Genomic DNA, 27,260 nt, shown 5'->3' on the forward strand with positions numbered 1-27,260 from the left:
AGTGAGGTCTTTAAAGTGAGAGCGCCCCTATTTGAGCAAAACTATTACCACCAGACAAGTTTTAACTCGCGTCGTTTCTTAGCAAAATGTCATGCTAATCGTTTAAAAGAAGATAATTTCATGAAGTTTTGGGAAGTAGAAAGTAGAGAAGTATTTAATCTGCTTGGAAACATTGCAGGCTGTAGTCCTATAGGCCTTCTGCTATGCTATGCTATGAGCTTTCATATGTGAGGTGGTGATAAGTTATGGCTGCTAACAACAGGCGTTTGTGCTAACTGTTGGTTTTAAAGTGCACGTGATGAAATGATGGTTGGAGTTAATGTGAGAAGGTTTTGTCATTGCTGCAGAGTAAAGCGAGGCGCAGTTCTGCCTGGCAACTGAACTTTCCCCTCATTGGTTTAGGCTCATTTCTGTTTCCTCCTCTTTCTTGGTGTGGGACAAAGGATTCCTGAGTTTTAAAACTTATTTTTCTGGTTAAATGATGCACCAGAGTGGGTTTAGAAATACTACTTAGGGTGTGAAATGTTTTTTTTAAAGGTTACTGAACCTTTAAAGGTTATTTAAAGGTGGTTGAAAGTTGTGCAGCAGAAACTTGACTTAAATGAAACTTGGCTCCCATGAGTTAGTGAGCAGTGTGTCGCTTAATGAGACAGGGGACGATTATACACATTTAGTCTGTTATACCGCCCCCTACCACTTTTTTCACCAATGCACATGTTCACACCACTAAACAGGCTTTTTACCCCCATCATTTAGGAAAAAGCCCCCTCGCTCCTCCTCTGTTGCCTGCCCCCGTTTTTCACCCCCATAGCCGTTCGCCACCCGGGGTAAAAGGACCTCCCATTTCCAGACTGGAAGCAATAGGAAGGGCCGCAAAAAAGTCATTTAAGAATTATCTTTTCTACGCTCAAGCAGACAGCCACTCTCTCTCTCTCTCTCTCTCTCTCTCTCTCTTTCTCTTTCTACCTCTCTCTCCCCCTCTCTCTCTCTCTCTTACTCACTCACACACTCACACACACACACACACACACTCACACACACACAGGCCGCTGCTGTCGCTTTGATCTTCCCTTAACAACAGTGCACGTCACAGGCTGCATCGCACAGAAAGGGAGTTTTGTCAGGCGGAACGCGGCGCGAGACTTGTTCAGTGGCTTGCGAGCAGCACAGACGGCGAGAGCGGCATCAGCACAAACCTCCGTCCTTGCCGAAAAAAGAAGACATTTTTCTCTCCTCAACTTTTTTCTTCCTCCGTGCCAAAGTCAGCGCCGAAGCCATGGAGCACCAGCTGTTCTGCTGCGAGGTGGATACCATAAGAAGAGCTTACCACGACGCCAACTTGTTGAATGATCGAGTTTTACAGACAATGCTCAAAGCGGAGGAAAACTATCTCCCCTCGCCCAATTATTTCAAATGCGTGCAGAAAGAAATTGTACCCAAAATGAGGAAAATCGTCGCCACATGGATGCTAGAGGTTTGTAGAACCCGACATTTGTTAACATTACACAACTTTGTCTCAAGATGATTGTCCCTTATGCTCTTTGGACCCGATCTCCAAATGCAGGCCCATTAGTAACAGGAATATTTTCTCATCTTTCTATCTCTAATCATCTTCCTCTTTTGCTGTTTAAACGCTGCAATCATTGCTGAATGACATGTTTTGGGGGTTTTTTTTTACGAAAGTAATATTCCCCACACTTCAGGGGATTGATGTCGTTTCCCCTTAAACATCACCACTGAATTGTGTAGAATTCTTTAAACTCTGCATGGTTCGTTTCGTCTGAAACCAAAGTAAGGTGAAATGTATTTTACTCGAATTTATTTCAATTTAATATCAATGTACACGTATGCAATCCCACTCGTGCCAGTAGCCCATTATGCGCCATCTTTGCTGTGGTGTGGAGAAGTTGTTTTAATATCTTAAAAATTCAGAAAACGCCTAAACATTGACATTTCTCACATATTGTTGTTCAACCTCAGACCTTTAAGTCATATGTATAAGTTAGTGTCGGTTCCTGGAAGTAGACTTTATATTTATACGCTAAAACTTTTGTTTCATTTCGCCATGCCTCATGCACAACGTCCCTGAAGGTCGGAGTATAAATAAGATATTTACTTCGTTTCCGACGATAAAATCGTGATATAAATATTCGGATTATGATCCTCATCGGTTATCTTGGATTTACATGTGCTTTATGTGCGATTTTGTCCACTAGAATAATTTATATTAATTTTTGAAATGTGTGCGGAGTGTAAATGCGGCATGCTCCGCATCATTGCGGACACCCTGCGAAATTAAATTAATTTCACTCGCTTTTCGTTATCAAATTCAACAGATTTTAGTTGGGACCGATAGAATATACGTGGCGGAACATTTCCATGTAACGTAGAAGCGTCGAAACAATTTTATTATATTTTTAAATGTTTTTTGAAAAGATGACGAACTAGAAATTGCTTTCTGGCGCCGGACGCCACCTTTGTGTATTAGGAAGCAACGACCACTAGCATCTACTGCTAACTTCAACTAGTGTACTATCAGCCTAAAGCCTTATGAACAAATCCATCGATTGATTAAATACTTTACACTATATTTCATTTGATAATCAATCATCTGAATGCGTTTTCTTTAACAAGCAGAGACTGCTTCACATCAAATGCAAAACAAACCTGGTGCCATAACTCGATTTTTCAATTTAGGCCAAAAGCAAAAAAAAAAAAAAAAAAAAAAGTTTTTGATAATGAGATATTTCGAGTTTTTTGCTACTGAAAAAAGCACATTTTCTTTTTTTTTCTTTAGCTGTTAGACTGTCTGTTCTTGCTTGTGCTCCAAGCGCTGTATTCTCATATACGTTTCTTACCAGGTGTGCGAAGAACAGAAATGTGAAGAGGAGGTTTTCCCTTTGGCCATGAACTACTTGGACAGGTTTCTGTCTGTTGAACACACTAAAAAGACGCGACTGCAGCTGCTGGGAGCCGCCTGCATGTTCTTGGCCTCCAAAATGAAGGAAACCGTGCCATTAACAGCTGAGAAGCTTTGCATATACACAGACAACTCCATCCGCCCCTGCGAACTATTGGTAATTACCTCTTAATGTCTTGTTAATTAGGTGATTCTGTCACCCATCAGTTTGGATCCTTCGATGCATTCATTTTGTGCAGGTTGTTCCTGTATTGCCTTAGTTTGCAAGAAGGACAAGTTACACAATGCATGCAGACCTGAGTCTTTCTTCATTTTGGTGCACAACATTTTTCTTTGAAACTATCTCCAGATCAGCCATCAAATCCTTGTATTTTGTAATTGGCCCTAAATTGAGTAGCTTGAGTCAGGAGCAGATAAGGCCATTTGAGGAAGGACACCATCTAGAGGCCATATGATAGAATGCTTTATGAACAAAAAAAAGTACTTCTCTAGAAACTTTTGAGGCCCTTTATGTCAATCCATGCACTTCCATGTCTTCCTCACAGCAAATGGAGCTGCTTGTACTGAATAAGCTGAAGTGGGATCTAGCCTCGGTGACACCACACGACTTCATTGAACATTTTCTCACCAAACTGCCCATTCATCAGAGCGCCAAGCAGATCCTGCGCAAACACGCACAGACGTTTGTGGCTCTCTGTGCAACAGGTATGCACCTTTATACCTTCGTTTTGATCTGTGTAGATTTGTGGTGTTTTGAAGTGACATGCAAGATTATTCTTTGTTGCGAAACACTTGAAAGGATTTAAATGGAGCGTTTAGAGACATCACTTCTGTTTTCCTTTTTCAATTTGCAATCAGAATGCGTTTTTTATTGGGGTGGAAAGAACTGCCCTAATTCCTCGTGCAGAGGTATTATAAACTGACCTGAGTGTCTCAGAGTGAGAGGAAGTCTGTTTCCTTTTGTGGTGATTGCTGTGTCTGCACCATGCCTCTGCAGAGGCCCAAGAGCTTCCCAGCAGCAGCCTGCTAATGCACAGTCTCTGAACATTTGACAAAAAAAAAAAAAAAAAAAGAGGAAGCTATCTGGTACTTCTCTGTGAAATGCAGGAGATATACAACGTGCTGTGGAGCTGAGTTATTTCGTATAAGCGAATGGAGCATGCATCTGCTTTTTGCGTAAGGGTGTAACTCTTCCCCCAAAAGATCCTTTTTTTGGTTTGTGACATGTGGAACCCCATCAGTCTCTATTGTTATGTAACCTATTGCATTCAGCTCATGGTCAGTTTATCGTCTGTCTGAAGTAGCCTTTAGTGTCTCAGGAAGGAATCTCTCTGCTTTAGCCCTTTCATTCTTTCTTTGTCCTTCTTTTGACATGGTGGGTATCACTGCAGCTCACACAACTTTTATGTTTATGACCTCAATTTCTTTTGGGAAGTGGCCTGGGATAGCAGCCAGGAAGATTGTGCTTGGGTGGGTAGTGAGGAAGGGGGCTAGCCATGGTCATGAATAGATTTCGGTGACGGCTCCCGTGCCTTTATGTTCAATTTGTCTTAACAGTTGCCCTCTCGTCGCTGGGTTAGCAATGGTAGACTGCTACCTATGAGAGGGGCCGTTGTGTTGCGCTGCTGCGCGCTCCATGTGTGGGCAGAACCCATAGTGAGTGAGTGAGAGAGGGAGAGAGAGGGGAAAAGTCCCTACTTTGATTTATAATGTCTTCCCTCTCATGCAGGCAGTGTGGGAAGACGAGTTACCACTGTGCAAGCACTCACATTATGTAGAAAGGAAGTCATTTTCTTGGGAACATAACTGAACTTGGATATAAAGGTCTATATGCTCTGGGTGTGTTGCACTAAAGATATATTTGTGTGTATGTTATGGCTTTGTTTTACTGGAGAGTTTCTGTTTGGTGGTAACAGAGTTAGAGTAGGGGTGGGGGGTACTACCCTAGGACCTACAGCAAAGTTTCCCACCCCCCAAAAACCCCTAAATGCCCGGAGTCGCAGTCTGGTGTCACCTCAAAATGTCACGGACTGTCCCCTGCCCTGCCACGACCGCCTTCATTGTGATTTAGTCATGCTATGCTCCATTATGAGCCCTCCCAGAAACATCCCCCAACTGCGGGTTTCCTCTTTTAGATGGCTAGTTTTAGTGGGTTTTGCATTGTTCCCTCTCGATTCTCATCACATGTTTGAATCGAATGCTCAGCCTGGTTGATTCTTAACAAAATGGCACCATTTCTGTGATCTGCAGATGTCAACTTCATCGCAAGCCCCCCCTCGATGATCGCGGCAGGAAGTGTTGCCGCGGCTGTGCAGGGACTCTACTTGAAGGGTGCCGACAGTTCTTTATCCTCCCAGAACCTCACCAACTACCTGTCCCAAGTTATCAGGAGTGACCCAGTAAGTTCCACACTTCCACATTGCTTTTTTCCAAACAACTTGTCTCAGTACCAAGTTTCAAATTGATACTAAATGTTTCTGGTTCCTTCCACAGGACTGTCTTCGATCGTGCCAGGAGCAGATCGAATCTCTGCTGGAGTCCAGTCTGAGGCAGGCGCAGCAGCAAAGCAATTCCACAGAAAGCAAACGCGTGGAGGAGGACGTGGATCTCTCCTGCACTCCAACAGACGTCAGGGACATTAACATCTGAAGGTGCCGGCCTTCGTCTAGAGTCTTGTTTTTTCATTGGGGTAATGGGCTTTGACCATAGGCTTCATGGGACTAGAGGGCACACAGCCCCCGCACCACCAGAGCCCACACAGACACCTCGACCAATCCTAATCAGTCCCTCAGAGTGCCCTCGCTGTTGACCCCTCAGTGGCACCCCCAGTGCCTTCACGATTGGGCTGTTGCTGGCCAGGACCACCAGAAGAGGACAAGGGAAGGATAAAAACCTTGATCATCCCTTCCACATTGCTTATTTCTCTCTTTTTCGAACCCTCTTCACATAACTTGAGTCAAAAAAAGACAAAAAATGTATAGTTAATCTAGGATTTTTTAAATTGCAACAGCTGCATATATTATTTATGTAGTTGGTACTTGTCTAATGTACAGACAAGGAAATAGGTTGGTAATTTTATTTCAAGTGTATCAATAACCATTATTTGAAAGAGAAGAGGCATTATTTTTGTTTCATTTTATCTCTTTCTTTTAGCTATGTCACACATGCTAACAGTCACCCCAGCCATTTCTTTTTTTTTTTTTTTTTTTTTTTTGCAGTCTAGGCATGTGTATGTATCCCCGCTTGCTTATGCGTTTAGTCACTTTATTCTATTGTCTAGACTTTTAAAATCCCTAACATGTTTCTTTTTCTTTCAAAATGGCTTGTGTAACCCTAGTATATTTTGTTAAGCATGTGTTATTCTATGTTATGATTTAGAGGCCTGTGGATTGCCAAAGCTAAGGCTTTAACTTAACACCAGACAGAACCATTTCCATTTTCCCCCATTTCTTTGTTTTTTTTTTTTTTTTTTTTGATTGTCCTCACTGCCAATGCCATCACTGGTTGTGACACAATAAGCTTCTCTCCTACCCGCTTCCTATGTTACATTCGCAGTGCAATCCACAGTCTACTTTCTGTTTAGATTTATGTATTATAATCTAAAACCATTCCATTTAAAAAAAAAAAAGCACTTTCAGTTCGTCTTGTAAGGCTGACTTATGAAAAAAAAATCCACATTTGTAAAACAAAACTGAAAAAAAAAAAACTTGGAATGGAGTAGGATTTGACGACAGGTTTATTTCCTGTCTGCAGCATGGAGCAGGTCTCTTTATGGTGTTATAGTTTAGAGAGAGAGAGAGAAACGGAGAGTTGGAAAAGAAATGGATTCTCAGAATAGTAGAGGAGCATTACAGCAACCGCCACTATCCGACTGGCTGAGATGGATGCTGGAGAACGTTGAGGTGCTCTCAAGCCTGCCACCGTTCAGTTCCAGGTGCATTGATGCATTTAAAACACTAAAGTTAAAAAAAAAAAAAAAAAAAAAAAAAGCTATATCAAAGATTGAGAACTATTTATTTTGTTCTATTCCCCCTCGTATAAGGCCAGTATGGAATGCAACAACAGGATGCCTGAATTTTGAAGTGTGCTCAATGCACGACTGTTTGCTACCTTGTGTGAAATGGAGAAGCCCCATAGTTATTGTTCAGAGCTGACAAACTCTGGATGAGAAACAAACAAACAAAAAAAAAAAACAGAATTACAAGAGAAAACAAAGTGCTGTGGCCTCTAGAAGATTTTGCACAAACCCCAAGATGTAATGTCTTTTCTCAACTTTCGGTGGAGGAGAAAACAGGGACGAAGGGGGACGTTAGAGGTGGCAGAGTGAGACGTTAAAAGGGGTGACGCCTGGACATCAGAAAGTAACTGCAGAACTAAACTAAGGTGTTTGTACAATGAGAAAAGAAGAGAACACGGGAGCACACACTCCTCATATTTAGCTGCTATGGTGGGATTTCCGGCAAGTATGAAACTTTGAATGAAAAAAAAAAAAAAAACAAAAAAGAAAAAAAAAAGGAAAAGACATGCTTTGTTCTCTTGTCTTGTTTTGCTGCTATTTTTGGTTTTGTCTATGTATAATGTCAATATACTGCCATAGGTTTTTAATTTTCTCATAGAAAATTATGATATTGACATCTGTTTCTTTTGGTAGTTTTTTATGTGATCAGTTTTTATTAATGTGATTTCTGCGCTATTCCAAAAAAGAGGAAAAAAAGAAAAAAATAGACAAATGTTCCTGTTTTACCCACAATACCTCAACCAGTCATGATTTAGTAATGATGATTTTTTTTTTTTCCTCAGTTCTGTCTTTTGTTTTACTTCATTATTCAGTGTCTGCTGGTCTGGTAATTGGACACCCATTATACATTACATTCTCCTTCTGGGTCCTGATATGAGCAAAAATAAATAAATAAATAAAAATTTAGCATTAAAGCTAAAGAAAAGCATTAAATGAAATTGGTGCCATAAACAGCTTGATTATATAACTCATATGAGTTTTTAACTGTTTCATTAAAAGAGACTTTTATGCCCCTGCCTTTAGGCCCCTTTGTGGCCTGGTCTAAATGTATTTATGAAGCTTTTGTTCAAATTGAAAGCAGATATGAATTTGTGAATTTTACAAAGCCATAGTATTGTAGTAATTTAACATGGATCCCATGTCAGAAGCTGGATATGTTGCTTTGAACACAGGAAGCTTGGCATGTTAACATCACATGTGTCAATATCACAATAAATGGCATGTAGATGCAACCAGCAGTAGTTCTTTCCTTTTTCATATTGCATTCATGGGATGTTTCCAAAATTGTAAAATTCTTTTATTTTAAAATATCAAGAGTTGATCCTTTTCCCCCTTTCCCAGTCCCGTTCCCTTTTAGCCATAGATATGGTGCTGCTATGTGTTCTACATTGTGACTGGAGATAGTACTTTTATATAAAGAGGTGCAGCTTGGAGTTGTAGGGTGAGCTACTGGCTAACCCAGGACCCAGGGGGACAAAACCACACATTATCCTCTGTACAGTATCAGGAATGCTTGTTACCTCAAGACAAAAAGTCTGATGAGCTGCGCGTTTCGCAAGCCAAGACATATAGGTTTTTAAATAAATAAATAAATGTAAAAGAAAAGACAAGCTGGTGTGGAGGTTTTCACCCCAGTTTTTCTTTGAATGTGCAAAGGAGAGAGATTGACTGAGACAACGTCAGAGAAGTCATTGCATCCTCCCTTCCCCAAACCCTAAAAAGCTTGGCTTTGTGTCTTGTAAATGAGAGCAGTTGCTCTTTTTAGTCTTTTTAGTCTTGAATGGTGTTAATCAAGGAACACTCTAGTAAATGTGGTGATGACCCAGAAATAAAATGTCACTTCATGTGTTTTTTTTTTTTTTCTTTGCTGGTCCGAAATGCACAATCTTTATTTGCAGACCCGTTCTAGACATTGTTAGCTAGAATTAAAGTTGAGCTTCAAAACTGAATGTCTTACCTTGTCTGTTTTCTGTCTTTAACAGCAGCCAAGAAGTACTTTTAATACTTGTTGGGGTAGAATTTTATTGAGGATAGTTTATCTAGTCATAAATAGGAAATAAAACACTTGGGGTGTGCTGTTATAGGAAAAAAATAATCAGCAGCAGGGTGGTGACGCAGTGGGGTTACTGTTACCTCCCTGAAGTGGGTTATTTTCCAATAACAGCATGGCCTGAAAGTTTTATTCCTCTTATACCACAGCAATTTGCCAGTGAAAGATACATGGTGCTTTCAACCATAATTAGTTATATTTAATGTCGCGGAACATCCACGATCTGCTATCACACTGCATTGCAGCAGTGATAAACAAGTGTTAGTCAATCCATCATCAGACTTTGGTTTTTTTCCCTCTCTTTTGATGTTAATATGAGAGAAAACGCAGCTTGCGATGTTACCAAGAAACCGGAAAGTACAAAGACCTTCCTGTGGTGAAAAGCTAAAGTTTCAACTTTACCTCTGATGGTTACAAAACACAGACAATGGGGACTCCTTTCCTAAATGTTAAACAAACGTCTGACCAATTAGATTCGAGAATTCAACAGCGCTGTGGTCTAAATATTTGTATAGTTTTTAAAATAATCATTAAGTTACAAATAGAACCATTATCGTCCTAACAGAAAAGGGTTAAAGTAAAACCCCAAACTTTCCAAAGAACACTTGAAGGGTTGTTTTCTATCGGTGCAGTATTATGCATTACAAAATGATTTTTTTTAATTGAAATGAAAGAGTTCATTCATAGCCTATTTATGTTTTATATACCTAGCAAATATGAGCATTAGACAATATATCACAGTTCAATAATCAACCCTTTTAAAATACTGCAGGTTTAACAGTGCTCTGCTGAATGAAATCACCATTCTATTCAAGCTTTTCATATTTTCTAAGATATTACTAATCAATTTTGGACATATAATGCAGCGCTATAGATGTCCAAGTACTTATAAAGTACTTATAGTACTAGACCAAGTACTTATAGAGGTCCACTCTTACTCAGAACCTTGTGAAAAATGCTTTTGATGACTATCCATAAACGAATAAGTAAGTTAGTAAATCCCACACATGTGCATAGAGAGGAGCTCAGATCTTTGTCTTGTCACGGTACAGTCAGTCATACAGACTTTGTTTAGATCATGTCCTTGATTTATTGGAAAAAAAATCATAGGAGAACAACTCTAACTATTTCACACACTCTCCTCACTGACTAAGGTCTGTGATAATGCTGTGTCTTTGGCACTTGGCATCCTCGTGTTTGCGGTTTTTGGAGGAGGGAGCAACATTTCTTCCCACACTCTAGCAAAGGCGTAGCGAAAGGCTAGTCCGAACGTGTGACTTCCACAGCACGAGCACGAGCGACTGTGCAGCTTCCAGCCTGGCGCCTGTAAATTTAACTTCAACCCGAGCCGTCACAACAAAGCATCCATCTTCAGTGATGTGGTTTACCTGCACTGAGGAGGCCAGTCACACACACACAAAAAAAACATGATCTCGTGTGATCTCTGAGCAGCTCTGCTCTGATCCATCTGAGAACTATTCCAGAGAGCAAACAATAGATGGAGGATGATTAGCGGTTTCCATGGACTTGGATTGAAACGTCAAATTTGTTAGAGAAATTTATGAAGCAGGATTTCCTATGGGGTTTTTAAGAACGTTTCTGTGCCAGTGCCAAATTTGCTGCATAGTGAGTTAACATAATAAATAAAGAGTTTAATCTCACACTGTGCACTTCCTAATTATACAATGCAATAGCTTGAATGATATCATAGTGTATTGTCTAATGGTTGTTTACTTTATAGGTCATATAGGAATTTGAAAATGTAATACAGCTTGTAAAGAGTAAGTGGTTTGACCAAGCTGTCACATGAACAATCCACCCTGAATTAATCTTTGTAATTTAACATGTGATCTTCAATAGCATCCAATATTTATTCTGCAATGAAATTTTGAGCTTTTTTTTTTCATCTACATGTTGGTCTATTTTCACTTCTGTTAAGTTTCCTACATTACCCACAATGCTGTTCACTAAGTCGGGAAAGTCTCCTCAACCCCAAGTTCAGCAAGTGACATCATGTCAACATGGCCACTCACACTATCAACTGTAAATAAAATATCACTTGACTACTTTAAATGAGTTCACAGGAGGATATCCTCCTGATCATTCAATATAGACGCATTAGTCAGTTAAGTCTATAACACTGACCATACAGTGTGCTGTTTTGAGATCATGATCATCACTAACGGTAGCTGGCTAGCTTGTTACTAACAGAACACACACTTTCATTGAGGCGTCTGTGTTTTTCCCACTTTGTAGCTCAAATGTGCTGAGCTCGAAAATGACAATTATGAGTTCAGACTTCACACTTCTGAGTTAAATCATCTCTACCTAAAGAGAGTGATGCAGCGGCACTTTAGTCTTTTAATGTGTTCAGCTCAAAAAGACGCACCCCTCTATCTGTAAACTCTGCTCAAACAGATCAACTTCCAAAGCTTCAACTTTCATGCTAATGCTAATACCACCATCAATGCCATTGGTCCTGTCATCTTGTAGGTTGCTAACTAGCCAAGCAGATTCTCTGCTGTAACGCACTACAACTGTGTCATTTAACTGCATTGCATTCTTTAACTCTGAGCCCAACAATCGCACAAACATCTCCACCATTTCTACGTTGGATTTCTCATTAATATGACATTGAATATAGCTGGAAAATGGTGAGTGAGAAAAGAAGCTGTTGCTCTTTTGCTTTTAGGAGCAAACAGTGAAACCTGAGAGAGAGATCACAAATATTTCAATATTAGTCTATTTAATGTATTACAAGGATGGAGTTTTCCTTTAACTATATGTTAACATGCAACTATTAAAAGTTGCAAATAAAGCGAAGTAGAACAACTTTCACACATCTGTCGAATTAAGTGCCAGGACCTTTCTGGTCTGTGCTGTGAATAGGAATTACACATTTTATCATCCACATCATGAACTATGCAGGCAAGCGAGTGGCTTAATGCTGAGATTGGAGCTTGTGCGTCTGTCTATGTGTGTGTGCATGTGTGTGTGTGCGCACGAGGGTGGGGGGTATGAGGCACCGAGGAGGAAAAAAAAGGGAGATACTATGCCACCATTCAACCAGGGGCCTTTTTTTCTGGAGTGCCCGCCGGTTGCATTTGTCACGTCTTCCTTTCATGTCACCACTCGCCACCTGCTCCTGAAATTCCTGAACATTTTCTGAAACCTTCCAGCGTCCTCCTTCATTTGCTCGGCCTTGCTCCCTCTCGCTGGCCCCAGCCACTCGGCTCGGCCAGCTGAAAGAAACCAAAGAAACATCGCTCCTCAAGCTTTCTTTTAGCCTTCGTTCACCAGCCCCCCTCCCCATCTTCATGTTCTACTGTGCTGCATTCGGAATGAGTCAGACACACAGAAAGTTCTAGTACAGATCCATACATAATCATTAATGTGAGTATCCTAATGAAAAAGTCCAGCTTTCAGTGTGTAATCAAACATCCATTATTTCAATACAAAAACAACCCAATTTCTATAAAATTACTGTACACACACACTATGCCTTAATTATAATACCTTAAAGCACATCTGTAAAAAGAAGGCCGTCACATAAATCTCTATATTTCACACACACAAAGGCAGGTCACACTGGAAAGAGCGTTGCCGTGTTGTGATTGGAGGCCTTTAGGGAAGAGTGCGGTTTTATCTGTCAATGCTCTGAAGGTGCCGCCATCGGGCCCCGTGTTCACCTGCTGCTGCACAGAGCGCAGACCAGCTGCCACTTCCAGCACCACCCTCTCATTCTCTGCCAACCCGGCTGAATTCAGAGCTGCACCTCCGTCTCAAAGCGCCAGCAGAGTAGAACAAAAAAACGGCAGTGCGTTGCCCGGCCCCTGCCCTCTTGCGCCGGCCCCAGCGTGGCATTGTTGCAGTCGAACGCTATCTGTCAGCAGACTTTTGCTGACCACCCGTGAAACGGCATTGAGAGACCCAGCGGAGGAATTTCATGGGGCCCGGGGTTGGTTAACCAAAACTAACAAAAGGTAACCGGGATTTAGGCCAAGAGCAGGTGTAAGCATTCGCATGATAAAAATCACACTCGTTCTCTGGGGGGAAAGGAGGTAACTAATGATCCAGTGTGGCGGCACTTCTACTGAAATCCAAGACACCTTTGAAGCTTTTATGGCAGCGTTCTTCAACAAAGGACGAGGAGAGAAGGCAAATTCTCAAAGAAATTAAAAATATTATTCCAGAGTATACGAGGTTCAGTCCTTTATTGCAAAACCTCACAAAGCACAGAACTACAGCAAACTAATTTGGGAGACACACAAAGGATTTACCAGATGCGCAAAACTGGATTAATGCCAAATGGCAATGTGTATACAGATTACACACTGAATTAAAATTTTAAGAATGATGTTATTTTGTAATCAGTTAAATATATTTAAACCGTAGCAGTGTCGAATACTCAAATTTGATTGAGCAGAAGGTGTTGATTAATTTCCGATAACAGCAGCTATGACAGTAGTGCCGGCTGCAATTCAAATCACAAGTTTATCTTAATGCGCTTGTTCTAATACGTTATCCTTTCTATAGTAACAGCTCACACAGGAGCTTGTGTAACAGTAGTGCTACATAAACAGTTGAAATGGTGAAGCTTTCTGTAAGGAGATGTTTCTTTAGCATTTTTGGAAGGAGTCTCCAGTGTCAGCGCTTTGGAACAGTCCGAGATAAAGCTGTAACTTTAGGTTTTTCAACATGGGAAGATCTTCAGGAGTTTACGATTTTGCAGTTTCTCAGTAACACGACAAAATTGTTTTTTTTTTTTCTTGATTAGAGAGGTTCATAATCTAATTGACAACAGGAGCTAACTTGTTTTGTGGGCATTCCACAACTTTAAAGGTAACTACAAATGGATATATAGTATGACATGATGTTCTGTAATAAATAAAATATTTTGAGTGTTGGCAAATTGATGTTGTTTAACAGAAATAAAACACTTCAAGATGTGCTAACATCGCACCACCCTGCTGATTATTATTTTCCTATAACAGCACGCCCTATCATCTTTTGTTCCTTAATTATGCAGTTATTAAATTATTACATCATCAAAGCGTCTTGCTTAGTGTAACGATACATGCAAAACTGGCAATCTTACCCAAAATCCCTTCTTGGATATCCCACACTTCTGATCATTATATTAATTTATTTATTTTGTTAATAATACGCAAGACACTTCAAATGTTCACAAACATTTTTGTGTAATTCTATTAAGAAAAATCTCAATTCTGAGGGCAATATTGTTGAAATGCTGTATAATAGGTGTTGATTCTGTAAAATAAAACTGTTAATAATCTAGTTCTGATTTGCTCCAGCAGATGGAGATGTGCATCCATTAACATAAGCATGTCTGCTGGTGGCTCTGTTTTCTCCACCTTCACCACCAGATGGTGTTCACACACCAATTCAAGCAGAAAGCCAAAGTCAACCAGTAACTGATCACAGATCAGCACATACTCACCTTCTCAAAAGGACTAACCCAAGATCCTAAGAGTCATCGTCTGACTCATTTCCTGGCATATTTACTGTATGAGGTCACAAGGAAGCATCGACCTTTAACACCACAGCATTATTTACCAAAAAACATTCCCACTGTTCACTTCTCAAGCCTTGACTCTGCATATACAGCACAACTGCACCGTGTCTCGCTTCTCTTTTCGGCTGGCTGTGAGTCGAAGTTGTCTCGTGATGTACACTGCAGGAGGACGCCTCAGAGCAGGGTTCGCCTCTGTAGTGTTTCAGAATGACATTCCTTCTGATCCAGAAACATACTCACGGAAGTCTGCAGCCACGCTGAGTAAAGAACACACCTATGGCACAGAGAAATGTTATAATTGCGCAAATGCACATATTCTGTATTGTTCTAGTTCACCCAATGTTAACATCATATACAATATTCCATCCAGGGGTGGACAAATCATAAATTCAATAGCTAGCCTCCGAGCAAGTCAAAGCTGCAATGTGCCCAGAGTTCCAGTTAACTAGGCTAAAAATGCAATTTAACTCACAAATATGACAAGCTAATTATATACAGACTATGGAAAATGGAAAACCTGAATCCCTATGAGGGGCGACTTTATGTAGTCATAGACTCCTTCTACTATCCTGACAATTTCTCTGGTGATGAAGGATCTTATTTGTAGAAAAAGTCTTTGGCTAACATTTCGGGAATACTCTGAGCTGTGGTGTTTTCTCGTCGCACATAAAGACGTTATTAGAGTCTGTCTAGCATCATTTTTGCTTGATGAAGTGATGAAATGTGTGGTGACTGTGTTGCTGTGTTAGCATTAGAGCTATATATAACAGTTTTTGTGCTGTATTTTACTGAGTCACTGTTTCCTCACCTGTACTTATTCCCAATTCTGGAAACAGTGGGCTGTATTTATCACTCTTTTAGTAAAGTTGAGTGTAAATGTTTGCGTAAGCCGAACCGAACTAAACATTTCCGCCCGATTTACAAAAGTTTCGGAAACGCTGATTTTCTTCAAACTCGTGTAGTAATGTTGATGAATGCCAATCACCCGTAAATTACCAGGCGAATGAACAGCACAGCTGATTTGCATTTGGTTACAGATATAAAACTCCTTAAAAGGCAACACTCACACAGCTGAAATAAACTTTCTCAGTGGTAGAAGTGGATATTATTTTGACACATGTCTATACCAATAAAAAATGTTATGTAACAGCGTAACATCTGAAAGGCCAAAGTCTGGAGCCAAATTATGGAAAAAGAGAATTAGAAGTGAAATAATTAGGTGAAAAGAAAATAGTTTGACATGAAAAGGGAGGGAAAAAATAGATCTGTACCCAGGTGACTGTGCACATGACACAGAGAAACCGCTATGATTAACTGTTTGTTGTTTTTGTTTTTATTCAAAGCGACTCTCGGCCTGAAAGTGTAACCTATATATAAAAGTGTAATAACTCATCACGATTTATATGACTTGAAGCCAATTAGTTAGTCTTCTTATGCGTAAATTTACACACACTCAGGAGCATGAGTGGGATACGAACGTTACTCCAAAATTACGAGATTTTCATTAATACCGAATTTCTTGTGTAAATGCTCGTAGGAGCGATTTACGAATAAATCCGTTCATATTCAGCTTGATAAATGAGGACCGTTGTCTAGCATATGTTCAAGCTAATTAAAATGCCTAGCCAAAATAGTTTCTAACAGCGAGATTACATCGCCACTTTGTACATGCAGTGCAGCAGGTGCTGGGATTTGGAAAAGAGTAGCACTGAGCACAGAGAATTGGCGCATGCTGCATTTAACTGAAATTTCACATGATTTTTAATTAAAAGGTTCTCTATGGAAAAGTTAATATAAAGTAGTAAGGGAAAAAAAAGGCTTACTGATATAATATCTGCGGCCAACTGTGAATAAAAAATAGTCCAGATACGTTATCCACTTGTCCCACGCACCCAGGCTAGTGATTTGTCCACCCATGTGCATCATTAAAAAACAGAAACGCCTCTACCTGTCTAAACTTGGCTCTCACTCTTTCCATGTGTTCCTGGAGGTTCTCATACTGTGGGTCTTCATACGGAAACTTCTGGATCATTGCATTCAATGACTCAACAGCTTTCAGTCGTTTTCTGGGAAAACAATCACACTCAGAATGTCTTTATTCCACAAATGTACAGGACACACAGAAATCTGACCTGGCCTAAATGGAGGTGAAGATATTTCCATGCAAATCCCAAACAGCCTACCTTGCTTTAACATCTTCAGTGTTTTGTAGAAGACATTTCCATGTGAGTGCAAAGCCATGATAAAAAGAAACCTAAAATGACGGACATCAGTTTAAAAACATGGAAAAGCACAAGTCGTGGCGTGTGATGTAATTACGAGTACCTCAGCTGAGAGTTTGGCACCGTGAAGCATGCCGTGGTTTCTGCCCTCGATCAATCCCTGCTGCATTCCTTCCTCAAATCCTTCATGGTATCCATCTACATGGAACCTGCAGCCATGAGAAAAAAAATGTGCACTCCTTGGAGTTATGTGCTTTACTGTATTAATCAATGACAATGTGATTTAACCTTGATCAGAGTCCTAAACAAGTACAATGTTACTGAGGTCACAGAAAATTGATCGGGGTTGGTGCGAGCCTTGCAATATACAGTATATTTTTTGTTGGTGGTGCAGCGGGTAGCATTGCCACCTCACAGTTCCAGGGTTCCTGGTTCGATCCTGAGCTCAGGTTACAGTCTGCGTGGAGTTTCTTTGCAATTTCTCCCCATGTGGATTTCCTTCAGGTTCTCCAGTTTCCTCCCACCTCCCAAAAACATGCCTGTATTGTATAACATACCCTACATTAAATTGCCTCAGGTGTGAATGTGTGTGTGTGTGTGTGTGTGAATGGTGCCCTGGGATGGACTGGTGTCCCATCCAGGATGCGCATTCCTGACCAACACCCGGTGTTCCCGGGATAAGCTTTGGTTCCAGAAAAAAAAAGAGGTAAAAATGAGATTCCTGAGACAAGGAAATTACCAGGGAAAAGTAGACAAACCATTAGCACACAGAGTCTAGGGTTAGACTTACGGTTAGAGTTAGGATTTTTTTTTTTAATTTCTTTAAAATAAAAGTCACTATAACTAATTACTAAATACTTTTTAATATACCAACAAAATAAAAAAAAAATAGATATATAAACCTAAAACGATTTATATAAACCTATATTAGAATAAACTATTATCTAACTCCATAAAATAGAGCTATAGAAAAAAGTAAAGATTTTTTTTTAGAAATAAAAAACTAAATAAAGTTCTTAAATCATGGGTCTGTTCAAATACCATTCAAATACTATTCAAATACTGATCTCAAAACAGGAAGACTTTTTCCTTTTAATGCACGGGCTCACCGATTAGAACTCTCCTCTCCTTTAAAAAAAAAAAAAACAGAGGAGAAAAACCAGGGGGCAGGGGATGAAATGAGATAACACTACTCTTTTCTGCCTGCTCACTTCTTTCTCAAGTTCAAGGTGGACCAACCAAAGTTACAATACTCTTGGCCCCTGCACACTATTCTTCCTAGGTACAGAGGGAAAGGAAAAGATATGAGTAGTTTTAGAAGAAAAAGAAAAGTTATAATTAGGGGTTATGGTTACGGTTATGGTTAGGATTAGGGTTAGAGTTAGGGTTAGGGTTTGTGGCTTATTTGATTCTGGTGTTTAAATCAGTTCAGGTTAGGGTTAGGGTTATAGTTAGGATTATAGTTAGGGTTATAGTTAGGGTTTGCAGCTTATTTGAGTCAGGTGATTAAATCAGGTTAGTGTTATAGTTAGTGTTATAGTTATGGTTACAGTTAGCGTTAGGATTATAGTTAGGATTATAATTAGGGTTAGGGCTCAGGGCTTATTTAATTCAGGTGGGTTATAGTTAGGGCTATAGTTATAGTTAGGGTTAGGAGTACAGTTAGGGTTTGCAGTTTATTTGAGTAGGGTGTTTAAATCTGTTCAGGTTAAGGTTACAGTTAGGGTTATAGTTAGGATTATGGTTAGGGTTAGGGTTATAGTTATAGTTAGGATTATGGTTAGGGTTATAGTTAGGGTTATAGTTAGGGTTAGGATCAGGGTTTGGAGCTTATTTAATTCAGGTGTTTAAATCAGTTCCGGTGAGTCTAATAAGCCAAATGACTCATTAAGCTATTTAACGGATGCTTAAACAGCAGCAGTAAATCTGATACGACGAGCTAAGAGACATTTGTTTCTCAATTTTAAGGAAATTTTACCACACAGCTAGCGGGCTAAAAATATGGGACACTAACTGTTGAAACCAACATGTTGTCTGCTAATTAAACTGTACTGTAGAAACGTCGAGAAATCTCTTACTGATTCAAAGTATTAGCAAAACACCGTTAGCTCGGTAGCTAGTTAGAAAAATGTAATATAGTTTTTTTACCTGTCGTCTGCCATTATAATTGAGTCGAACAAGTCGTCTGAAACATTATGCGAAAAACCTGCCATTTTAATAAAACAGAAATATAGTATTTATCCTGATATTTTACTTAGAAACTGCACATATAAAGTAAACACGCTACTGGCTTCCGGAAGGACGACTTCTTCCTCAGGCTCACAACAGTTAGTGATTATCGCCACCTTCTGGAGCGGAGCGAATACATTTACCGTAATGTAGATAATATGACTTAAACAGTCTTAGTGTAAGTTACAAGCTGTGGCCTAATAAATATTTCTAAATTGCACATGTACATTGTAGGGTTGTTTAGTGCCTGAAATTCAGGAGTCGACTCAGAATCGATTCCTACTCCCGAAGTTGATACAGATGGAGTCGATTCCAAGAGTCGATTCCATGCAAAAAAATATTCTAGATTTACATGATGTGCTGTAAAGTATAGAGTACAATATTAATTAAGAAAACAATAAACTTTTACTTTTGACTGTATGATTGACACCTTTATTAACTTCATCTTAACTGTTTCTTAGGGACACAAGATGTTATTTGAACTGTTTTGTTAATTATTAATATGCAATGAAAAAATGTTTATCTTCACAAGCGTAGGCCTATTTGATGTAATTTCTTTAACAAGCACTTATCAAGCAATTATTTTTTAGGTTTAATACAACAAAAAAATGTGTGAAGAGCTAGTACAGTAAATGAATTTATTAAAACTAAATGATTTCCATTTAAACAAACCTCTATAAAGTCAGTAGACTTTTTCACTAGAAAAGCACAATAACAGTGACACCGGAATCTCCAATCACTCTGCATCAAATCAACCAAAAAAATTTTGGCCCATTTGGCCCAAGCCCAAAATGGCAAAATATTAAGCTTTTAATGGTCGTAACAACAAATCATTTTTAAGAAATTAGCAAGAATTAAACAGATACATAAAGGAACTTAGTATGGAAGAGCTTTTCCCTTTGATTTCTCTAAATGTTTAAGCTTTGTGGCCCTCGATGGGCTGCATCAGGTGTGGCAGATAACCATATAATGACTAATCTTTTAAGGAAAAAAAATCCCAGAAAATATTTTTGGAAAATTTTGTACATTCAGACATGTTAGTGTACAAGAAGACTATATAAGTAAATCTCCCTGTTTCTAGCTTTTTAACAGTTCACTGCAGCAAAAGCAAACCCGCACATAGTGGCACAGGAGCTCTCAGGAGTGCACTTGTTTCATTCTTGCTCATTTTCTGACCAGTGATTTGTTAAGATCATTAAAAGTTGAATATTTTTATTTTTATTTATTTAGTTAGTTAGTTATTATTATTGTTATTATTATTTATTTTATTATTATTTATTTTATTATTATTATTTTATTTTATTTTATTTATTTTTTTTGCCCAGGATTGTAGAATCGACTCCAAAGCTTAATTTCATTCTGCTTTTACAGTGACACGAAATGTATTCTGTAAAGGTTTAACAACTTATAAACTAAATATTGAGCATTTGGATTGCAGTAATAGCCAGATATCATGTATCATGAAAGATCATATTCTGTAAATGGGTTTTTTATGACATTTACCCTATGTCTGTTTTAAGATAGAATTCATAATGAAAAAAAATGCGCTCACAAGATCCAATTCGCATTTTATGAAAGGAACATTTGACATACAGTATTTACATTTTTAACCACAAAAACAAACAAACGAACATAATTGCAATTAGGCAGCAAACCACACTGTCAATGTTAATTATTTATTTTATTTTATTTTATTTCTTTGGTCAGCAGTCCTGAAATAATCTCAAAATAAAGCCATGTATTTAATGTAAATGTAGTTAGACTACGTCACCACTAGAGGAAGCCATAACACCACCAAACATAGTAACTGGTTATAACAGGTCCATGCAGAGTGATCTATATAACTCATATTATCATGTGAAGATGTAATTATTTTTAAGCTCTGGTGATTTTTGATGATAATTATAATAATGAATTCAGGTATATTGGGACATCAGGTGTGTTGGGACAGTTTAACTTTTATTTTCTGGCCTGATAAAAGAAAGTCAAAACCTATCTTAAGCCCTTGCAGAGAGACTGATGAAGCCACTGGTCAGCCATAACATTAAAACCACTGACAGGTGAAGTGAATAACATTGTATCTCATTACAGTGGCACCTGTCAAGGGGTGGGATATATTAGGCAGCAAGTGAACAGTCAATTCTCGAAGTTGACGTGTTGGAAGCAGGAAAAATGGGCAAGCATAAGGATCTGAGTGACTTTGACAAGGGCCAGAATGTGATGGCTAGACGACTGGGTCAGAGCATCTCCAAAACGGCAGGTCTTGTGGAGTGTTCCTGGTATGCAGTGGTTAGTACCTAGCAAAAGTGGATCTAAACATTGTTGCACCCTTTCATGGCAGCAGTATTCCCTAATAGCAGTGGCCTCTTTCAGCAGGATAATGCACCCTGACACACTGCAAAAATTGTTCAGGAATGGTTTGAGGAACATGACAAAGGGTTCAAGGTGTTGACTTGGCCTCCAAATTCCCCACATCTCAGTCTGATTGAGCATTTGTGGGATGTACTGGACAAAGAAGTCCAATCCATAGAGGCCCCACCTCACAACTTACAGGACTTAAAAGATTTGCTGCTAAAGTCTTGGTGCCAGATACCACAGCACACCTTCAGAGGTCTTGTGGAGTCCATGCCTCGACGGGTCAGAGCTGTTTTGGTGGCACAAGGGACCTACACAATATTAGGCATGTGGTTTTAATGTTATGGCTGATCGATGTATATGTAACATGATTTAATTAATTTAACATCATATGAAGGGGTGTGGTCAAGCAGATCAAACAGGAAGCTGACCCCAAAAAGCTTGACGCAAAATTGACAAATGCTTTGACTAGTTTTTGACATGAATAATAAACGACACATACTGTATTTAATGTGCATATACAGTTGAGGTCACAAGTTTGCATGCACCTTGCAGAATCTGCAAAAATGATTATTTTCTTAAAAGATCTTATTTTTTTCATTTAGTACAGAAGCTACATAAGATATTTACATGTTTCCAAGAAGAGAAAATAATAACAGTTTACCCCAATCATCCTGTTCAAAATTTTACACCCCCCATGGCTTTTAATGTATCATGTTGCCTTCCTGAGCATCAGTGAATGTTTCCACCTACTATAACAGTTGTGCGCGAGTCCCTCAATTGTCCTCAGTGTGAAATGATAGATTGTAACATCATATTGCCACTGGAAAGGGGTCAAATATGCAGAAAATGCTGGAAAACCAAATAATGTGCAGGACCTGGAGGATTTTTCTGAAGAACAGTGGGCAGTTTAACTGCTCAGGCCAAACAAGGGCCTCATGAACAACTATCACGAAACATAAAAACAGTCACTGATCATCCAGCTAACAACACACAGTATTAAGAATCAAGCATATGTAAACTTTTGAACTGGTTCATTTGTGTAAATTCAGTTATAATTTTGTCTTGTGGACTATCTGTAAATATCTGTTATGTGAAATAGCTTATTCAGGGCTGTACTAAATAAAACACAAAATGCAATTTTTATGATTCCTCTTATTTTTTAAAAAAGAAATTATTAACATTTTGCAGATTCTGCAAGGCGTATGTAAACTTATGACCCCAACTGTATAAGTACATAAGATAATACAAAGTACTACAGTAACAAAATGAGGAAAAGTGAAGAGATTTAATGGACAAAGGTATGAATAAATAAAATGTATGATAAATTGTATTCATTGTATATTACGTAGTGTTCACATAATTTTAGAGATTGATGTAAAGTTTTTTTTATTATCCTTTTTATGCCACTGTTGAAAGAAATTGATTTCCGCTGTGATATTTACTTAATCGGTTCATACTGAAATTTAGAAATAATTTTCTAAACCTGTTCGTGCTAAATTTTAGATTTAAGCTATAAAACATTTTATTGCTGCTATTGCTGTAAGAAACAAATTATAGAATGTTACTTAGGCCAACACTGTAATATCGAATTGATTTTACTATCTTCATACAATAGTTCACTATCTTCATACAATTTTAGAATATATTAATGACTTTCAATTCCTGTTCTAGAAATTTCATTTTTAAATGTGTCATTAAGCATGAAAGTAAAGACCTGACCCAATGAAGATGTGTCCTACATTTCTGTCATTAAAATGGTTTTCAGTCAGTTTTGACAAAAAAGGGGTAAACTATACTTCTCTAGGATATAATAGAAACATTTTTTCTATAGATAGTCATTTCAGACTATCTATCTATCTATCTATCTATCTATTTTTTTTTTTTTTTGCACTGCAAAAAAAATCTTATCAAGTGAATATATCTTGAATAAAGGAAAAGTTAATTGATATTTCTCATTATTAGAAATGAGAGACATTTAAGCTTATTTCTGGACATATTTACTTATTTCGAGCTCAAATCCTTTTTTTATTGGTAGATAATTAACCATCTTTCTAGAAACGAATGCTTAAAATAAGCAGCAGAATAAGAAAATCTCAAGCTTGATATGAGTAAAAATATTTAGAAATAGGCTTAACAATCTTATATTTGTTTAAAAAACAGGTTTAAACATATGTTAATAACATGTTAATAAAGGGAAATCGTAATTGAATTTGCCTATACTAAAGATATTTTTACTTGCTCAGACATTTTCGGAGTGTGTGTGGGGTATTTTGTTTTATTAATGCCAAGAAAGCATAGAAAAGGAAAACGTATATTTCCAATATACCTAAATATATCTCAATTCACCATGTATACAATATAATCTGGAATACATCATTTAAAAATTATGTACTGTGCATGGTGTTACAAAAATTTCTGACTTTGAAAGAAGTATTGGCGTCAACATCTTATCACAAAATGTCAGTAGGCAAATGAGAACGAACTCATTAAAGATTTTGTGAAACAGACAGCGCCATGGTGTAGAATTGTGTCAAACTGTAGCCCTTTCTTTAAAAAAAATCATATCACACAGGTCAGAATATTCATAAATGTTTGCAGATTCACTGACATTGACATTATAATGCAGTATTATGTGCTATAGTATGATCATTTGTACATATTGTGAACTCTTGTGATTCGTTCTCCCTCCAAGATATTTGAAAAGAATGTCATCATATTCGTTTCCAGTGTATGAGTAAGTAGTATAATATGTTGGAAGATATTAGATTTCATTATTAATCCATACATACTTTTATGTGCCGTTTTTATTTATGGTTCGTTTTATCCAAAACTAATCATCAACATCCTGCATTACACTTATACGTTTTTATTGATTGATTCATATGACAGACACATATGTACTGTACATTTTATAGATGTGTGATCCTAACTATTTCCATGTTATTTTATCCACGACAAATAGTGTGTGATTAGCATTCTTTTAAATCTTCACAATCTTTTCTCATAAGAATCGTTGAAGTTTCATTATAAAACCAGACTTTAAAAGAAATAAACATGTTTGAGTCTAACAAAAGTAGTTCATAAAGTCCAGCCTAGGATAAATACAAGAAATATAAAATCCAGTCTAAAAAGATTACAATTTAGATACAAGTGCACAGTAAAAAAAAAAAAAAGAAAGAAAGAAAAAGAAAAAAAGCACTATATGATACAGAGACTAGGCATAACAGTGAATATCATCTTCAGAAATAAATAAAACTAAGAAGCTGCTCATACATTTCTTTGGGCCTCAACATTTGGAGTGATCTAACATTTGAAGTAGTATTGAACTACTACTTTGAAGCGTATTCTGTGTAATCCACCCGTGCAACCAGGGGTTAAGAATGATCTTTGGGAAACCTGATCCTCCTCTTTCCCCACGTCTGTAAGTTCTGTCTGTTCATCTGGGCTCTGCTTTCAGAACAGACTGGTTCCGTTCAGCCTCTTGCCTCTGCATAAGAGATTGAACTGAGTCACATCTTTGGAAACTTTGAACTCTACTCATCTTTTGTTGAAACTTGGGCTTTGAATGACAATCTGGGAGATCTTCCCAAAGGATTCCATGCTGTCTGCTTGTACGCCTAAGTAAAGATCCTGTTCTGGGTCAACTGGCGAATGCACTTTTCTCATGTTGTACTCTGTAGGCTCCTGTGGCAGAGTATTGAGCAAGGGCAGGAACTGAGCAAGAGAGTTTTGACGTCGGTTCTTCCCACCACCCAAGCTCACAAGGGTCCCGTGTTTGCCTGAGAAGTAGATATTGTAGCCGTCTGGCATAATTTGCTCAAGAAAAGAGCAGTCCTCCTTTATATAGATGTGCTATTGGGAGAAATAAAATAAATGAACACTCAATAAGAGTCATATACAGTAAACTGCATTTCATTTTGTATCAGTCGTGTGTTCACTTTAAGTTCTTCGATGGCTGTTTGCTGTGCACATACAGGGGCCAAGGTTGCTTTCCTGTCCTGTTTCATTCAGCTTTTAGCTTTGCAAACCCAGCACAGGACAAAGGTTGCTAAAATGACGTCACAAAGTATGTTTAGTCAAGTTTATAATATCATCTTTATAAATTTAAACAGTTCCGCAAACTGTACACTTACAGCTACATGTTCAGGTAAATTCTTTTAAAGGTTGCAAAGCATTTGGACCAATTAGGGATGTTAAAATAGTTTGTTTTGGATTTGATTTGAATTGAATTGGATTTACTTGTTTAATAGTGTATACTTTTGTTTTATATTATCCACTAACATGATTAGAGCCTTTTTTTTTAGATCCCTCAGACCAAATCCAGCATGTTAGCCCTGTAAATCTAGGGAAACTGATCATGTCTAAGCTTATTATTTACATGCATGATGGGAGGAATGAACTTTTAGAAAGTAAATTCTGATGAACTCAGAAAACATCCGTTGCAAGATCACATTATTTGTAATCCCTAAGCAAATAATTGGTATTACCAGCATGTGCATGTGTATTGCCAGCATGTGCATGTGTATTGCCAGCATGTGCATGTAGGATTCATTTGCCATTTTACAATTAGACCCATTATAATGAATTATCAATATGTGCATGCAGATATGTGTATTAAAGCACGTGTAACAAGAACCTAAATGATACAAATGAGTCAAAACACAGGCTTTGGAAATAAATGCAAGTTGTATAAATGACTGACCGAGCCATATAGCTTGCCGTTGGCTTCCATGCAGAGATACTGTGAGCTCGCGACACCTTTAATAACCACGCAGCCTGTGTCGACGGTGCGGATCTCCACCAAACCTGGAAAAGGAAACAAAAACTGTTAATTTATGCACCTGGGATTGAATCACTACCACTGGGAAAGTTTAAAAATTATTCTAAATCCACGACAAGATTATTTATAGATGATTTTTTCCCCCTTACAATTTCTGGCATGTCTAGATACGCCCTGGAGCAGGATTCTTAAAATCTAAACATGATGCGCAATGGGAATTTTGCGCATCATGGCTATATTTATATGCTATGATCAATCAAATAAAAGATTTTTTAGCATACTGTTGAGTTAGTTATACGTGTAGGCAATTGTAATAGATAGACTGGGTGCATTTTTTTTTCTTGGTCCAGGGGAAAACTCCGGTACTCACTGTGCGAGCTCTGCACGTGCGATCCTCCGATCTTCCCGTCTTTGCTGATCTGCAGGTGCAGACCGGGTCTTGCCGCGTACAGGTGCCTCAGGCGGACAGACTCTCCCCAGTCATTGGCCAGGTGTGGTCCGGAGTCGGCCAATGCGACGCCGATCCAGCACGCGCTGAGGAAAGCGACGAGCAGCATGTCTCGGTATTCCTGTTAATGTGCGGTCCAGGGCGCGAGGACTGGTGCTTGATGCGCGTGACTGTTCGCTTGTGCAAGTCGGTCGTGTTCTTTTGTTTTGACCTCGCACATCTGGCCTCTTAAATGCTTCTCTTTATCAGTTCAATCGATAAGCCGCCGTTTCCCCCTTTTGGCAATTTCTGCGAACGGGATCATAACACACCTTCTGGACATCCAACAGATGGTGGGGTTTGGGCTGCTCTGGCGCGCGCGCGCAGACACACACACACACACACACACACACACACACGCATATGCAGAAATGTTTGTTTTGCTATCCTTGAACCTTCCAATGCAGCTAAGCAGTGCAATGCCTTCACCTGACTCTAACCATAACCATAAACTCAGTAACTAAACTTTAAATGGAAACCTTAAAGGTGAACAAAACCTTCTTTTTTTAAATAAAAGATGCAGTTCTATTTAAAAAAAAATCTAAAAGAGACAAGAGTAACATAAGGTAACTTAAGGTTGTGGTTAAGGTTAGCAGTTTTCTTGAGATATTCCTTTCTTTGTGCGACACACACACACACACACACACACACACATAAACT

General features: G+C 38.5%; 3 protein-coding genes across 3 annotated transcripts; 1 reads left to right on the forward strand and 2 right to left on the reverse strand.

Moving 5' to 3' along the window:
* The first annotated feature begins 933 nt into the window (after positions 1-933).
* ccnd1 (cyclin D1) lies at positions 934-8,170 on the forward strand. Its single transcript, XM_026930325.3, has 5 exons — positions 934-1,474; positions 2,862-3,077; positions 3,466-3,625; positions 5,171-5,319; positions 5,414-8,170. Exons 1-5 carry the CDS (start codon positions 1,277-1,279, stop codon positions 5,567-5,569), a joined length of 879 nt encoding a protein of 292 aa, XP_026786126.1. The 5' UTR covers positions 934-1,276; the 3' UTR covers positions 5,570-8,170.
* Positions 8,171-13,720: 5,550 nt separating this feature from the next.
* On the reverse strand, positions 13,721-19,060 carry lto1 (LTO1 maturation factor of ABCE1). The gene is made up of 5 exons (XM_026930851.3): positions 18,895-19,060; positions 16,850-16,955; positions 16,708-16,778; positions 16,473-16,590; positions 13,721-14,798 (listed from the first exon to the last, which is right to left on the reverse strand). The coding sequence occupies exons 1-5, from the start codon at positions 18,957-18,959 to the stop codon at positions 14,727-14,729; spliced, it is 432 nt and encodes a 143-aa protein (XP_026786652.1). The 5' UTR covers positions 18,960-19,060; the 3' UTR covers positions 13,721-14,726.
* A 4,701-nt stretch (positions 19,061-23,761) lies between these two features.
* On the reverse strand, positions 23,762-26,912 carry fgf19 (fibroblast growth factor 19). The gene is made up of 3 exons (XM_026930795.3): positions 26,484-26,912; positions 26,036-26,139; positions 23,762-25,185 (listed from the first exon to the last, which is right to left on the reverse strand). Exons 1-3 carry the CDS (start codon positions 26,668-26,670, stop codon positions 24,871-24,873), a joined length of 606 nt encoding a protein of 201 aa, XP_026786596.3. The 5' UTR covers positions 26,671-26,912; the 3' UTR covers positions 23,762-24,870.
* Positions 26,913-27,260: the final 348 nt, after the last annotated feature.

The sequence above is a fragment of the Pangasianodon hypophthalmus genome, chromosome 11, assembly GCF_027358585.1.
Source record: "Pangasianodon hypophthalmus isolate fPanHyp1 chromosome 11, fPanHyp1.pri, whole genome shotgun sequence".
NCBI lineage: Eukaryota > Metazoa > Chordata > Actinopteri > Siluriformes > Pangasiidae > Pangasianodon > Pangasianodon hypophthalmus.